Raw genomic sequence first — 17282 nt, forward strand, 5'->3', positions numbered from 1 at the left:
CCCTGTCACTATAACCCTAACCCTGTCCCTGTCACTATAACTCTAACCCTGTCCCTGTCACTATAACTCTAACCTTGTCCCTGTCACTATAACCCTAACCCTGTCACTATAACTCTAACCTTGTCCCGCCCCCTCTGGCCGGATTACCCATATTAGAGTACTTGCCTAGTAGCTAGCCTACCTTGGATTAGCTACCTCACTGTGTCACTATCTGCCTGATGGCTAACTCTCTGCCGCTAGCTAGCCTACACTGGATACTATTTACCTGGTAGCTAGCCTACACTGGATACTATTTACCTGGTAGCTAGCCTACACTGGATACTATTTACCTGGTAGATAGCCTACACTGGATACTATTTACCTGGTAGATAGCCTACACTGGATACTATTTAGCTGGTAGCTAGCCTACACTGGATACCATCCGACACCATAGCTAGCCAACACTGGATACTATCTGCCGGTAGCTAGCCGACACTGGATACTATCTGCTAGTAGCTAGCTGCCTTGCTGGCCAGGATCCTGGAGAGAGAAGACCACCTGTAGATGGGTCTGGTGGCAGAAGAGGAGCTGTAGATGAGTGTTTAAAGGGTTCAGAATGAGTGGGTCCATCCCCAACACGCTGCAGGTGAACGAGCCCAAGCGCTATGGCTCCACGTTGTCTCTGGAAGAGAAGTGTGAACAGTCTTTCTTCCTCTTCTACTATTACAGGATGGAGGACGAGGCCGTGCTGGACCGAGGGGCTTCATTCCTCAAACACGTCTGTGATGAAGAGGAGGTAGAAGGTAATACAATCAATCAATACATGTATTTATCTCGCTCTTATTCCAACCATTACATGCATTACAGTAACCCAAAGAGCAACAGTAACTTTACAGTAACCCAAAGAGCAACAGTAACTTTACAGTAACCCAAAGAGCAACAGTAACTTTACAGTAACCCAAAGAGCAACAGTAACTTTACAGTAACCCGAAGAGCAACAGTAACTTTACAGTAACCCGAAGAGCAACAGTAACTTTACAGTAACCCGAAGAGCAACAGTAACTTTACAGTAACCCAAAGAGCAACAGTAACTTTACAGTAACCCAAAGAGCAACAGTAACTTTACAGTAACCCAAAGAGCAACAGTAACTTTACAGTAACCCAACCTAGACCCCCCAAGAGTAACAATAACTACTGTAGTCAATACTCTCATGGTTAGGGTAAGGATTTGTCTTAACCAGTACTTTCATGGTTGGGGTAAGGATTTGTCTTAACCAGTACTTTCATGGTTGGGGTAAGGGTTTGTCTTAACCAGTACTTTCATGGTTAGGGTAAGGGTTTGAGAGGCACCTGGCTTCTCTGCTGTCTCGGCTATTCATCTTAAATCTTGTGGAGTCCCAGGAAAAGCCAGACTACAAAAGTTTATTGGACACTTATTTCACATCAGACAGAAGATTTGAACTGACAATCCTCTCTAACCATTAGGCTACCTTCCACTACCTGCCTACCTGCCTCCCAAAGTGGACAGGGGACTGAGGACAGGGGACTGGGGACAGGGGACTGGGTGGGCTGGGTTCTGAGAGGACAGGGGACTGGGGACAGGGGACTGGGTGGGCTGGGGTCTGAGAGGACAGGGGACTGGGGACAGGGGACTGGGTGGGCTGGGGTCTGATGAGACAGGGGACTGGGTGGGCTGGAGTCTGAATGGACAGGGGACTGGGTGGGCTGGAGTCTGAATGGACAGGGGACTGGGTGGGCTGGAGTCTGAATGGACAGGGGACTGGGTGGGCTGGGGTCTGAGAGGACAGGGGACTGGGGACTGGGTGGGCTGGAGTCTGAGAGGACAGGGGACTGGGGACTGGGTGGGCTGGGGTCTGAGAGGACATGGGACTGGGTGGGCTGGGGTCTGAGAGGACATGGGACAGGGGACTGGGTGGGCTGGAGTCTGAGAGGACAGGGGACTGGGGACTGGGTGGGCTGGGGTCTGAGAGGACATGGGACAGGGGACTGGGTGGGCTGGGGTCTGAGAGGACAGGGGACTGGGGACTGGGTGGGCTGGGGTCTGAGAGGACATGGGACAGGGGACTGGGTGGGCTGGGGTCTGAGAGGACATGGGACTGGGTGGGCTGGGGTCTGAGAGGACATGGGACAGGGGACTGGGTGGGCTGGGGTCTGAGAGGACAGGGGACTGGGGACTGGGTGGGCTGGGGTCTGAGAGGACAGGGGACTGAGTGGGCTGGGGTCTGAGAGGACATGGGACAGGGGACTGAGTGGGCTGGGGTCTGAGAGGACAGGGGACTGGGTGGGCTGGGGTCTGAGAGGACATGGGACAGGGGACTGAGTGGGCTGGGGTCTGAGAGGACAGGGGACTGGGTGGGCTGGGGTCTGAGAGGACAGGGGACTGGGTGGGCTGGGGTCTGAGAGGACAGGGGACTGGGTGGGCTGGGGTCTGAGAGGACATGGGACTGGGTGGGCTGGGGTCTGAGAGGACAGGGGACTGGGGACTGGGTGGGCTGGGGTCTGAGAGGACAGGGGACTGAGTGGGCTGGGGTCTGAGAGGACATGGGACAGGGGACTGAGTGGGCTGGGGTCTGAGAGGACAGGGGACTGGGTGGGCTGGGGTCTGAGAGGACAGGGGACTGGGGACTGGGTGGGCTGGGGTCTGAGAGGACAGGGGACTGGGTGGGCTGGGGTCTGAGAGGACAGGGGACTGGGTGGGCTGGGGTATGTGGGGACATGGGACAGGGGACTGGGTGGGCTGGGGTCTGAGAGGACAGGGGACTGAGTGGGCTGGGGTCTGAGAGGACAGTGCTGTGTAAAGATGGTGCCAACCCCCTCTTGCTAAACAAACTCTCTCCGGTCTTAGTAGTATTTGTTATGAGCAGTATAGATTTCCAACACAAAGATTTGAAATGCATCACATTACTGGACAAAGTAAGTTGGCCATTGGGAAAAGTCCTTTAGTTTCTGTGATGTCGGAGGTCCTCACTCTGTCCCTTTCTCAGACTGAACCCTGGTACAATCCCCTGAGTGGGAGTCCGAGACTACAGGCATCTCAGACACACACACACACACACACACACACACACACACACACACACACACACACACACACACACACAGAGACACAGACACACACTCACACACAGACACAGACACACGTACACACACACACACACAGAGACACACACACACACACACACACACACACACACACACACAGACACAGAGACACACACACACTCACACACAGACACAGACACACACACACACACACAGAGACACACACACACACACACACACACACACACACACACACACACACACACACACACACACACACACACACACAGAGACACAGACACACACTCACACACAGACACAGACACACACACACACACACACACACACACAGAGACACACACACACACACACACACACTCACACACACACACACACACACACACACACACACACAGAGACACACACACACACAGAGACACAGACACACACTCACACACACACACACACACACACACACACACACACACACACACACACACACACACACACACACTCACACACACACACACACACACACACACACACACAGAGACACAGACACACACTCACACACAGACACAGACACACACACACACACACACACACACAGAGACACAGACACACACTCACACACAGACACACACACACACTCACACACACACACACACACAGAGACACAGACACACACTCACACACAGACACAGACACACGTACACACACACACACACACAGACACAGAGAGACACAGACACACACACACACACAGAGACACAGACACACACACACACAGACACAGACACAGACACACGTACACACACACACACACACACACACACAGAGACACAGACACACACTCACACACAGACACAGACACAGACACACGTACACACACACACACACACACACACACACACACACACACACACACACACACAGACACAGAGAGACACAGACACACACTCACACACAGACACAGACACACACACTCACACACAGACACAGACACAGCCTCAGTGCTAGGGAATATTTCATGTGAAGGGAGAAACCATGTTGTGTACTCCTTGTAAAACAGCCATATGTTGTAGTATAGGGCCTCACTGAACAGTGACGCTATAATCAATGGACTGAGTGGCATGATGACAACGTCTGCAGAGGATTAACAATTTATTCTCCCCCAACACAAACCAGATCAATTCAGTACACTTAAAGGGGCACTCTGCAATTGCTACATACATTTTTTTCACTTTTAAATCATTTACATTTACATTTACATTTTAGTCATTTAGCAGACGCTCTTATCCAGAGCGACTTACAGGAGCAATTAGGGTTAAGTGCCTTGCTCAAGGGCACATTAACGTCATTTAGCAGACGCTCTTAGCCAGAGCGACTCACAAATTGGTGCGTTCACCCTATAGCCAGTGGGATAACCACTTTACAATTTGGGGGGGGGTTAGAAGGATTACTTTATCCTATCCCAGGTATTCCTTAAAGAGGTGGGGTTTCAAATGTCTCCGGAAGGTGGTGAGTGACTCCGCTGTCCTGGCGTCGTGAGGGAGCTTGTTCCACCATTGGGGTGCCAGAGCAGCGAACAGTTTTGACTGGGCTGAGCGGGAACTATGCTTCCGCAGAGGAAGGGGAGCCAGCAGGCCAGAGGTGGATGAACGTAATGCCCTCGTTTGGGTGTAGGGACTGATCAGAGCCTGAAGGTACAGAGGTGCCGTTCCCCTCACTGCTCCATAGGCAAGCACCATGGTCTTGTAGCGGATGCGAGCTTCAACTGGAAGCCAGTGGAGTGTGCGGAGGAGGGGGGTGACGTGAGAGAACTTGGGAAGGTTGAACACCAGACGGGCTGCGGCATTCTGGATGAGTTGTAGGGGTTTAATGGCACAGGCAGGGAGGCCAGCCAACAGCGAGTTGCAGTAGTCCAGACGGGAGATGACAAGTGCCTGGATTAGGACCTGTGCCGCTTCCTGTGTAAGGCAGGGTCGTACTCTCCGAATGTTGTAGAGCATGAACCTGCAGGAGCGGGTCACCGCCTTGATGTTGGCGGAGAACGACAGGGTGTTGTCCAGGGTCACGCCTAGGCTCTTCGCACTCTGGGAGGAGGACACAGCGGAGTTGTCAACCGTGATGGCGAGATCATGGAACGGGCAGTCCTTCCCCGGGAGGAAGAGCAGCTCCGTCTTGCCAGGGTTCAGCTTGAGGTGGTGATCCGTCATCCATACTGATATGTCTGCCAGACATGCAGAGATGCGATTCGCCACCTGGTTATCAGAAGGGGGAAAGGAGAAGATTAGTTGTGTATCGTCAGCGTAGCAATGATATGAAAGGCCATGTGAGGATATGACAGAGCCAAGTGACTTGGTGTATAGGGAGAAAAGGAGAGGGCCTAGAACTGAGCCCTGGGGGACACCAGTGGTGAGAGCACGTGGTGCGGAGACAGCTTCTCGCCACGCCACTTGGTAGGAGCGACCGGTCAGGTAGGACGCAATCCAGGAGTGAGCCGCGCCGGAGATGCCCAGCTCGGAGAGGGTGGAGAGGAGGATCTGATGGTTCACAGTATCAAAGGCAGCAGACAGGTCTAGAAGGACAAGAGCAGAGGAGAGAGAGTTAGCTTTAGCAGTGCGGAGAGTCTCCGTGACACAGAGAAGAGCAGTCTCAGTTGAATGACCAGTCCTGAAACCTGATTGGTTTGGATCAAGAAGGTCATTCTGAGAGAGATAGCAAGAGAGTTGGCTAAAGACGGCACGCTCAATAGTTTTGGAAAGAAAAGAAAGAAGGGATACTGGTCTGTAGTTGTTGACATCAGTGGGGTCGAGTGTTGGTTTTTTGAGAAGGGGAGCAACTCTCGCTCTCTTGAAGACGGAAGGGACATGGCCAGCGGTCAAGGATGAGTTGATCAGCGAGGTGAGGTAGGGGAGAAGGTCACCGGAGATGGTCTGGAGAAGGGAGGAGGGGATGGGGTCAAGCGGGCAGGTTGTTGGGCGGCCTGCAGTCACAAGTCGCAGGATTTTATCTGGAGAGAGAGGGGAGAAAGAAGTCAAAGCATAGGGTAGGGCAGTGTGAGCAGGACCAGCAGTGTCATTAGACTTAACAAACGAGGATCGGATGTCGTCAACCTTCTTTTCAAAGTGGTTGACGAAGTCATCCACAGAGAGAGAGGAGGGGGGGGGGGGGAGGAGGATTCAGGAGGGAGGAAAATGTGGCAAAGAGCTTCCTAGGGTTAGAGGCAGATGCTTGGAATTTAGAGTGGTAGAAGGTGGCCTTAGCAGCAGAAACAGATGAAGAAAATGTAGAGAGGAGGGAGTGAAAAGATGCCAGGTCGGCAGGGAGTTTAGTTTTCTTCCATTTCCGCTCCGCTGCCCGGAGCTCTGTTCTGTGAGCTCGCAATGAGTCATCAAGCCACGGAGCTGGAGGGGAGGACCGAGCCGGCCGGGAGGATAGGGGACACAGAGAGTCAAAGGATGCAGAAAGGGAGGAGAGGAGGGTTGAGGAGGCAGAATCAGGAGATTGGAGGGAGAAGGATTGAGCAGAGGGAAGAGATGATAGGATGGAAGAGGAGAGAGTAGTGGGAGAGAGAGAGCGAAGGTTGCGGCGGCGCATTACCATCTGTGTAGGGGCAGAGTGAGTAGTGTGGGAGGAGAGCGAGAGAGAAAAGGAAACAAAGTAGTGGTCGGAGACATGGAGGGGAGTTGCAGTGAGATTAGTAGAGGAGCAGCATCTAGTGAAGATGAGGTCAAGCGTATTGCCTGCCTTGTGAGTAGGGGGGGACGGTGAGAGGGTGAGGTCAAAAGAGGAGAGGAGTGGAAAGAAGGAGGCAGAGAGAAATGAGTCAAATGTGGACATAGGGAGGTTGAAATCCCCCAAAACTGTGAGGGGTGAGCCATCCTCAGGGAAGGAACTTATCAAGGCGTCAAGCTCATTGATGAACTCTCCAAGGGAACCTGGAGGGCGATAGATGACAAGGATATTAAGCTTAAGTGGGCTAGTGACTGTGACAGCATGGAATTCAAATGAGGAGATAGACAGATGGGTTAGGGGAAAAATTGAGAATGTCCACTTGGGAGAGATGAGGATTCCTGTACCACTACCCCTCTGACCAGATGCTCTCGGGGTATGCGAGAACACATGGTCAGACGAGGAGAGAGCAGTAGGAGTAGCAGTGTTTTCAGTGGTGATCCATGTTTCCGTCAGCGCCAGGAAGTCGAGGGACTGGAGGTTGGCATAGGCTGGGATGAAGTCAGCTTTGTTGGCAGCAGAACGGCAGTTCCAGAGGCTGCCTGCGACCTGGAACTCCACGTGGGTGGTGCGTGCAGGGACCACCAGGTTAGAGAGGCAGCAGCCACTCGGTGTGGTGCGTTTGTGTAGCCTGTGCAAAGAGGAGAGAACAGGGATAGGCAGAGGCATAGTTGACAGGCTGTAGCAAATGGCTACAAAAATGCAGAGGAGATCGGAATGAAATGAGCTAAGCATCTGGGAGCGGAGAGAGCAGGGCCTCCCTCACCAAAAACTTCTACCTCAGAAACTAAAATTGTTTCACTGAACCACCCGAACAAAAACTCTCCCAACTTCCACCTTTAGAAATCAGAATTGTTGTGAACCACAGCGGTTCAATGTTTAAAGGAATAGACTCAACCCACTTTATTCAACTATGACACCATAGCTAACTAGCAAGCTAGCATCCAATAACAATAACACACCGTATAGCACCAACACTTGGTCACAACAAACCACCAATAGTGTGATAACACACTAAACAGATCATTCGTGTCTGTGTCAAGTTCCTTTCATGACGCAGCAATGATTAGACGTTGGCTAGCTAGGACAAGTATATTGTATTTAGCTACTACCGTACAGTTAGCTGGTCGTGTTGGGTAGCTAGTAATGGCCACTGTGTTGACTTTGTTTGAAGAACGGCTAGCTAGCTAGCTTCGTGCTACACCCGGCACACAATGGCTATTGTGTTGACTCTGACTCTGTTCGAAAAAACGGCTAGGTAGCTCGCTTCGTGCTACAGCCGGCACTGCCAAGACACAGTAACTACCCACAACAACCCACGATGCCTAGCTATGACGCCGTAGCTAACTTGCAAGCTAGCATCCATTAACACACAATTTAGCATCAATACTTGGTTACAACAAACTGCCAAGAGTGTGTTAGCACACTAAACAGATAATTCAAGTCCGTGTCTAGTTCCTTTCATAACACATAACGCAGCAAAAATTTAACGTTGGCTAGGACTACATTAACATTGGAAACAGCTCTCCAGCGTTGCTAATCGATACCAGTAGCTACCCGCTAGCTAGCTAGCCTCGTGCTTCGATACTAACCTACAATTACCTACGGAAACCTACAATAACAACAATACTAACCTATAATAAATACAATACCTAACTACAGCTAACTACCTACCTACGATCTAATACATGGTTAAGCTTTACTCAACACCATATGAGAAGCTTACCTCCTGCTTACCTCCAGCTAGAGAAAAACACGACCTCTCCCGACAACCTCTCCCGACGAAAAAAAAAGGTCTAACAAATTCCTTCAGCTCTCTGCTTAGTCAGCCCTCCAGGACGAGTGAAGACCTTTGACATGCTTTATTGTAGCAATAACAATTCCTTTGTTAGTCCATTGTGAAAGTTGGCTTTTTGCTGTGTTCATTGCACAGAACTTGATGCCTGTTGTCTCCGTTTGCCTCCGTTCCATAACATATAGCCATTGATTCTTGAAGAATACAGCTCAGAAAAGCCTCATTAGCTTAGTTCAATTGTCTTACCTCATCAGAACCCAAAATATAAGCTTGTTTTAGTTCTTTCTCACTGGGCACAAATGTCAATTCAACGTCTATTCCACATTGGCTCAACGTAATTTCATTGAAATTATGTGGAAACAACATTGATTCAACCAGTGTGTGTCCAGTGGGTTATTTGTCAACAATGTAATTGTAAATAAACACTGTATATCCTCAAAACATGGTTAAAACTATCATTTTGATCTCATGGATAGTCAGTCCTTGCATCCATAGCTCTGACTATGAATTTGAGAGTGGTTACATTTCTCCATCCCTCAGCTGTTTACCAAAACAGTGGCTTTGTTTTTGTTTGAACTTCAGATTGCCTCTTTAAATGATTAAGTTGAAAAATAAACCCCCACCTCCCCCCACGCTCACCTTTTGAACTAGCCCCACCTCCCCCCACGCACACCTTTTGAACTAGCCCCACCTCCCCCCACGCACACCTTTTGAACTAGCCCCACCTCCCCCCACGCACAACTTTTGAACTAGCCCCACCTCCCCCCACGCACACCTTTTGAACTAGCCCCACCTCCCCCCACGCACACCTTTTGAACTAGCCCCACCTCCCCCCACGCACACCTTTTGAACTAGCCCCACCTCCCCCCACGCACACCTTTTGAACTAGCCCCACCTCCCCCCACGCACACCTTTTGAACTAACCCCACCTCCCCCCACGCACACCTTTTGAACTAGCCCCACCTCCCCCCACGCACACCTTTTGAACTAGCCCCACCTCCCCCCACCTTTTGAACTAGCCCCACCTCCCCCCACCATTTGAACTAGCCCCACCTCCCCCCACCTTTTGAACTAGCCCCACCTCCCCCCACCTTTTGAACTAGCCCCACCTCCCCCCACCTTTTGAACTAGCCCCACCTCCCCCCACCTTTTGAACTAGCCTATTGATCTGATACCTAGTCCTTATTGTAACTCTTTGGTGAACAGAGGTATTAGCAGGCTAGTGGCATTATCATGCTGTTGCCATTATCATGCTGTTGCTATTAGAATGCTGTTTCTATTGGTATGCTAGTGGCATTAGCATGCTGTTGCTATTAGCATACTGTTGCTATTGGCATGCTAGTGGTATTCACATGCTGTTGCTATTAGAATGCTGTTGCTATTGGGATGCTAGTGGTATTAGCATGTTGTTGCTATTAGCGTGTTGATAGTATCAGCTGTTGGTATTATCATGCTGTTGGTATTATCATGCTGTTGCTTGCTAATAGCATGCTAGTGGTATTATCATTCTGTTGGTTGCTAATAGCATGCTAGTGGTATTATCATGCTGTTGCTTGCTAATAGCATGCTAGTGGTATTAGCATGCAGTTGATATTAGCATGCTGTTGGTGAACGGTGGTGAGTTCCCAGCCCTCCACATTGGCCCCTGCTATCCGAGCAGCTCTCTTACTGGGGTAACTGGTGATGTGTTACTGGGGTAACTGTTGATGTGTTACTGGGGTAACTGGTGATGTGCCTCTATGGTTATTTAGTGAGACAAACACAGGGAGCTCACTTCCTTTAGGGCCTGGTGGGGAAAACCAAAAGAAACTAAAGGAAAACCCAAAAGAACAGGAAGCACACAACAAAGCTGCTCTGGCAGTGGGCAAATATCCCTTTCCAGTTCCCCCTCTCTTTATTTATTTCAATTCTCATCTATCTCTCTCTCTCTCTCTCTCTCTCTCTCTCTCTCTCTCTCTCTCTCTCTCTCTCTCTCTCTCTCTCTCTGTCTCTCTTTGGCTCTCTCTCTCTCTCTCTCTCTCTCTCTCTCTCTCTCTCTCTCTCTCTCTCTCTCTCTCTCTCTCTCTCTCTCTCTCTCTCTCTCTCTCTCGCTCTGGCTCTCTCTCTGGCTCTGTTTGTGGTCCGTGTCAGCAGTTCATTGGAGATGTGCATGCTTTTATTTAACTCAAAGTCTACAGGACAGTGTCTTGATGCAGTCTATAGTGTGGGACAGTGTCTTGATACAGTCTGTAGTGTGGGACTGTGTCTTGATGCAGTCTGTAGTGTGGGTGTTATTCTGTCAGATGTTATTTGGATATATCTGTAGGTGCTGTAGTAATCCAACCTGAATAAAAAAGACTAACAAAGAAATGAATCAGGTCTCTATCCACACTGGAGGTTTGTCAGCGAGTGAATTTGAATAAAACACAAGGCATTGTCATTGATGTGGAGAATATGTGCTATTGTGTTGTGTGGTGGGGTGTTGATGTGGAGAATATGTGCTATTGTGTTGTGTGGTGGGGTGTTGATGTGGAGAATATGTGCTATTGTCTTTTGTTTTGGAGTCTCTGACTGACTGACTGGTGTCTCCAGGATGTGGGCTGACATGGAGCTCATGTAGAGGCTTTGTTTACAGAGACTAGTCTGGTTACAAGTATGTGACCTCTCCCTTAGACATTACCAGCAGGTTTCCCCTTCCCATAACGAAGGGGTAGGTAGGACTACTGGGGTAGGTAGGACTGCTGGGGTAGGTAGGACTGCTGGGGTAGGTAGGACTACTGGGGTAGGTAGGACTACTGGGGTAGGTAGGACTACTGGGGTAGGTAGGACTACTGGGGAAGGTAGGACTGCTGGGGTAGGTAGGACTGCTGGGGTAGGTAGGACTACTGGGGTAGGTAGGACTACTGGGGTAGGTAGGACTACTGGGGTAGGTAGGACTACTGGGGTAGGTAGGACTGCTGGGGTAGGTAGGACTACTGGGGTAGGTAGGACTGCTGGGGTAGGTAGGACTGCTGGGGTAGGTAGGACTACTGGGGTAGGTAGGACTACTGGGGTAGGTAGGACTACTGGGGTAGGTAGGACTACTGGGGAAGGTAGGACTGCTGGGGTAGGTAGGACTGCTGGGGTAGGTAGGACTACTGGGGTAGGTAGGACTACTGGGGTAGGTAGGACTACTGGGGTAGGTAGGACTACTGGGGTAGGTAGGACTGCTGGGGTAGGTAGGACTGCTGGGGTAGGTAGGACTACTGGGGTAGGTAGGACTACTGGGGTAGGTAGGACTACTGGGGTAGGTAGGACTACTGGGGTAGGTAGGACTGCTGGGGTAGGTAGGACTACTGGGGTAGGTAGGACTACTGGGGTAGGTTAAGACCTTCTGCTAAATGACTAAAATGTAAAATGGGTAGGTAGGGTTACTTTTTATTTATTTATTTTATTTAACCATTATTTAACCAGGTAAGCCAGTTGAGAACAAGTTCTCATTTACAACTGCGACCTGGCCAAGATAAAGCAAAGCAGTGCGATTAAAAACAACAACACAGAGTTACATATGGGGTAAACAAAAACGTACAGTCAATAACACAGTAGATCATCTATATACAGTGTGTGCAAATGTAGCAAGTTATGGAGGTAAGGCAATAAATAGGCCATAGTGCAAAATAATTACAATTTAGTATTAACACTGGAGTGATAGATGTGCAGAAGATGATGTGCAAATAGAGATACTGGGGTGCATATTAGCAAAATAAATAACAATATGGGGATGAGGTAGTTGGGTGGGCTAATTTCAGATGGGCTGTGTACAGGTGCAGTGATCGGTAAGCTGCTCTGACAACTGATACTTAAAGTTAGTGAGGGAGATAAGAGTCTCCAGCTTCAGAGATTTTTGCAGTTCGTTCCAGTCATTGGCAGCAGAGAACTGGAAGGAATGGCGGCCAAAGGAGGTGTTGGCTTTGGGGATGACCAGTGAGATATACCTGCTGGAGCGCATACTACGGGTGGGTGTTGCTATGGTGACCAATGAGCTAAGATAAGGCGGGGATTTGCCTAGCAGTGATTTATAGTTACTCGGGTAGGTAGGGCTACAGTACAGCTTGTCTGTGGAAACCTGGGTTATTAGGTTATTAAATGATTGCATCTGGGTTATTAGGTTATTAAATGATTGCATCTGGGTTATCAGGTTATTAAATGATTGCATCTGGGTTATTAGGTTATTAAATGATTGCATCTGGGTTATTAGGTTATTAAATGATTGCATCTGGGTTATTATGTTATTAAATGAAGTGGCTTGCTATTAAATGAAGTGCCTTGCTCAAGGGCACATCGACAGATGTTTCACCTAGTCGGCTCAGGGATTAGAACCAGCGACCTTTTGGTTACTGGCACAACGCTCTTAACCACTAAGCTACCTGCTCCCTTGGTGGAAAGGTAACCAAATCTCCAACCTGGTAGAATGCAATTTTGTCAATGCAACCAATGCAATTTCATTCCTGGTGTGACAATGCAAATGCCCTCGTGTGCCAGCCTTGGTACCCGTGCCCAACGTTGCTGATGCCAGCCCTAACCCACTGTTAACCCTAACCCACTATCTAACCCTAACCCACCATCTAACCCTAACCAACTGTTAACCCTAACCCACCATCTAACCCTAACCCACTGTTAACCCTAACCCAACATCTAACCCTAACCCACCATCTAACCCTAACCCACCATCTAACCCTAACCCACTGTTAACCCTAACCCACCATCTAACCCTAACCCACCATCTAACCCTAACCCACCATCTAACCCTAACCCACCATCTAACCCTAACCCACCATCTAACCCTAACCCACCATCTAACCCTAACCCACCATCTAACCCTAACCCACCATCTAACCCTAACCCACCATCTAACCCTAACCCACCATCTAACCCTAACCCACCATCTAACCCTAACCCTAACCCTAACCCTAACCCTAACCCACCATCTAACCTTAACCCACCATCTAACCCTAACCCACTGTTAACCCTAACCCACCATCTAACCCTAACCCACCATCTAACCCTAACCCACTGTTAACCCTAACCCACCATCTAACCCTAACCCACCATCTAACCCTAACCCACCATCTAACCCTAACCCACCATCTAACCCTAACCCACCATCTAACCCTAACCCACCATCTAACCCTAACCCACTGTTAACCCTAACCCACCATCTAACCCTAACCCACTGTTAACCCTAACCCACCATCTAACCCTAACCCACCATCTAACCCTAACCCACCATCTAACCCTAACCCACTGTTAACCCTAACCCACCATCTAACCCTAACCCACCATCTAACCCTAACCCACTGTTAACCCTAACCCACCATCTAACCCTAACCCACCATCTAACCCTAACCCACTGTTAACCCTAACCCACCATCTAACCCTAACCCACTGTTAACCCTAACCCACCATCTAACCCTAACCCACCATCTAACCCTAACCCACCATCTAACCCTAACCCACTGTTAACCCTAACCCACCATCTAACCCTAACCCACCATCTAACCCTAACCCACCATCTAACCCTAACCCACCATCTAACCCTAACCCACCATCTAACCCTAACCCACCATCTAACCCTAACCCACCATCTAACCCTAACCCACTGTTAACCCTAACCCACCATCTAACCCTAACCCACTCTTAACCCTAACCCACTCTTAACCCTAACCCACCATCTAACCCTAACCCACCATCTAACCCTAACCCACTGTTAACCCTAACCCACCATCTAACCCTAACCCACCATCTAACCCTAACCCACCATCTAACCCTAACCCACCATCTAACACTAACCCACTGTTAACCCTAACCCACCATCTAACCCTAACCCACCATCTAACCCTAACCCACCATCTAACCCTAACCCACCATCTTGATGGTTGTAAAGTCGTCTCAAATAAAACTGTGAAGGACCTAGGCGTTACTCTTGACCCTGATCTCTCTTTTGACGAACATATCAAGACTGTTTCAAGGACAGCTTTTTTTCCATCTACGTAACATTGCAAAAATCAGAAATTTTCTGTCCAAAAATGATGCAGAAAAATTAATCCATGCATTTGTTACTTCTAGGTTAGACTACTGCAATGCTCTATTTTCCGGCTACCCGGATAAAGCACTAAATAAACTTCAGTTAGTGCTAAATACGGCTGCTAGAATCCTGACTAGAACCAAGAAATTTGATCATATTACTCCAGTGCTAGCTTCCCTACACTGGCTTCCTGTTAAGGCAAGGGCTGATTTCAAGGTTTTACTGTTAACCTATAAAGCGTTACATGGGCTTGCTCCTACCTATCTTTCCGAGTTGGTCCTGCCGTACATACCAATACGTACGCTACGGTCACAAGACGCAGGCCTCCTAATTGTCCCTAGAATTTCTAAGCAAACAGCGGGAGGCAGGGCTTTCTCCTATAGATCTCCATTTTTATGGAACAGTCTGCCTACCCATGTGAGAGACGCAGACTCGGTCTCAACCTTTAAGTCTTTACTGAAGACTTATCTCTTCAGTAGGTCATATGATTGAGTGTAGTCTGGCCCAGGAGTGTGAAGGTGAACGGAAAGGCTGGAGCAACGAACAGCCCTTGCTGTCTCTGCCAGGCCGGTTCCCCTCTCCACTGGGGTTCTCTGCCTCTAACCCTGTTGCAGGGGCTGAGTCACTGGCTTGCTGGTGCTCTTTCATGCCGTCCCTGGGAGGGGTGCGTCACTTGAGTGGGTTGAGTTACTGACGTGATCTTCCTGTCTGGGTTGGCGCCCCCCCCTTGGTTTGTGCTGTGGTGGAGACCTCTGTGGGCTATACTCGGCCTTGTCTCAGGATTGTAAGTTGGTGGTTGGGGATATCCCTCTAGTGGTGCGGGGGCTGTGCTTTGGCGGAGTGGGTGGGGTTATATCCTTCCTGTTTGGCCCTGTCCGGGGGTTTCTTCGGATGGGGCCACAGTGTCTCCGGACCGCTCCTGTCTCAGCCTCCAGTATTTATGCTGCAGTAGTTTATGTGTCGGGGGGCTGGGGTTAGTTGGTTATACCTGGAGTACTTCTCCTGTCTTATCCAGTGTCCTGTGTGAATTTAAGTATGCTCTCTCTAATTCTCTCGTTCTCTCTTTCTCTCTGAGAACCTGAGCCCTAGGACCATACGTCAGGACTACCGGGCATGATGACACCTTGCTGTCCCCAGTCCGCCTGGCCTTGCTGCTATTCCAGTTTCAACTGTTCTGCCTGCGGCTACGAAACCCCTACCTGTCCCAGACCTGCTGTTTTCAACTCTTAATGATCGGCTATGAAAAGCCAACTGAGAGACCTGAGCCCTAGGACCATACGTCGGGACTACCGGCCGTGGTGACTCCTTGCTGTCCCCAGTCCGCCTGGCCTTGCTGCTATTCCAGTTTAAACTGTTCTGCCTGCGGTTATGGAACCCCTACCTGTCCCAGACCTGCTGTTTTCAACTCTTAATGATCGGCTATGAAAAGCCAACTGAGATTTATTCCTGATTATTATTTGACCATGCTTGTCACTTATGAACATTTTTGAACATCTTGGCATGGTTCTGTTATAATCTCCACCCGGCACAGCCAGAAGAGGACTGGCCACCCCTCATAGCCTGGTTCCTCTCTAGGTTTCTTCCTAGGTTTTCGCCTTTCTAGGGAGTTTTTCCTAGCCACCGTGCTTCTACACCTGCATTACTAGCTGTTTGGGGTTTTAGGCTGGGTTTCTGTACAGCACTTCGAGATATTAGCTGATGTAAGAAGGGCTATATAAAATAAAATTGATTGATTGATCTAACCCTAACCCACCATCTAACCCTAACCCACTGTTAACCCTAACCCACCATCTAACCCTAACTCACCATCTAACCCTAACCCACCATCTAACCCTAACCCACCATCTAACCCTAACCCACTGTTAACCCTAACCCACCATCTAACCCAACCCACCATCTAACCCTAACCCACCATCTAACCCTAACCCACTGTTAACCCTAACCCACCATCTAACCCTAACCCACTGTTAACCCTAACCCACCATCTAACCCTAACCCACCATCTAACCCTAACCCACCATCTAACCCTAACCCACCATCTAACCCTAACCCACCATCTAACCCTAACCCACTGTTAACCCTAACCCACCATCTAACCCTAACCCACCATCTAACCCTAACCCACCATCTAACCCTAACCCACTGTTAACCCTAACCCACCATCTAACCCAACCCACCATCTAACCCTAACCCATCATCTAACCCTAACCCACTGTTAACCCTAACCCACCATCTAACCCTAACCCACTGTTAACCCTAACCCACCATCTAACCCTAACCCACCATCTAACCCTAACCCACCATCTAACCCTAACCCACCATCTAACCCTAACCCACTGTTAACCCTAACCCACCATCTAACCCTAACCCACCATCTAACCCTAACCCACCATCTAACCCTAACCCACTGTTAACCCTAACCCACCATCTAACCCTAACCCACCATCTAACCCTAACCCACCATCTAACCCTAACCCACTGTTAACCCTAACCCACCATCTAACCCTAACCCACTGTTAACCCTAACCCACCATCTAACCCTAACCCACCATCTAACCCTAACCCACCATCTAACCCTAACCCACCATCTAACCCTAACCCACCATCTAAACCCTAACCCACCATCTAAACCTAACCCACTGTTAACCCTAACCCACCATCTAA

At 49.5% G+C, this 17282-nt stretch overlaps 1 protein-coding gene across 1 annotated transcript in view; it reads left to right on the plus strand.

Annotated features, from left to right (window-relative positions):
• Positions 1-595: 595 nt before the first annotated feature.
• The window catches only part of LOC311141786 (electrogenic sodium bicarbonate cotransporter 1-like), a gene marked incomplete at both ends in the record, with an annotated part of 148705 nt that continues 132018 nt past the window's right edge, over positions 596-17282 (plus strand). Inside the window, one exon of the mRNA XM_084177238.1 lies at positions 596-782. Coding sequence (XP_084033364.1) covers positions 596-782 — 187 coding nt within the window. The remainder of the gene's footprint in view (positions 783-17282) is intronic.

The sequence above is a fragment of the Coregonus lavaretus genome (genome assembly GCF_964263955.1).
Source record: "Coregonus lavaretus genome assembly, chromosome: 14".
In the NCBI taxonomy this organism is placed as follows: domain Eukaryota; kingdom Metazoa; phylum Chordata; class Actinopteri; order Salmoniformes; family Salmonidae; genus Coregonus; species Coregonus lavaretus.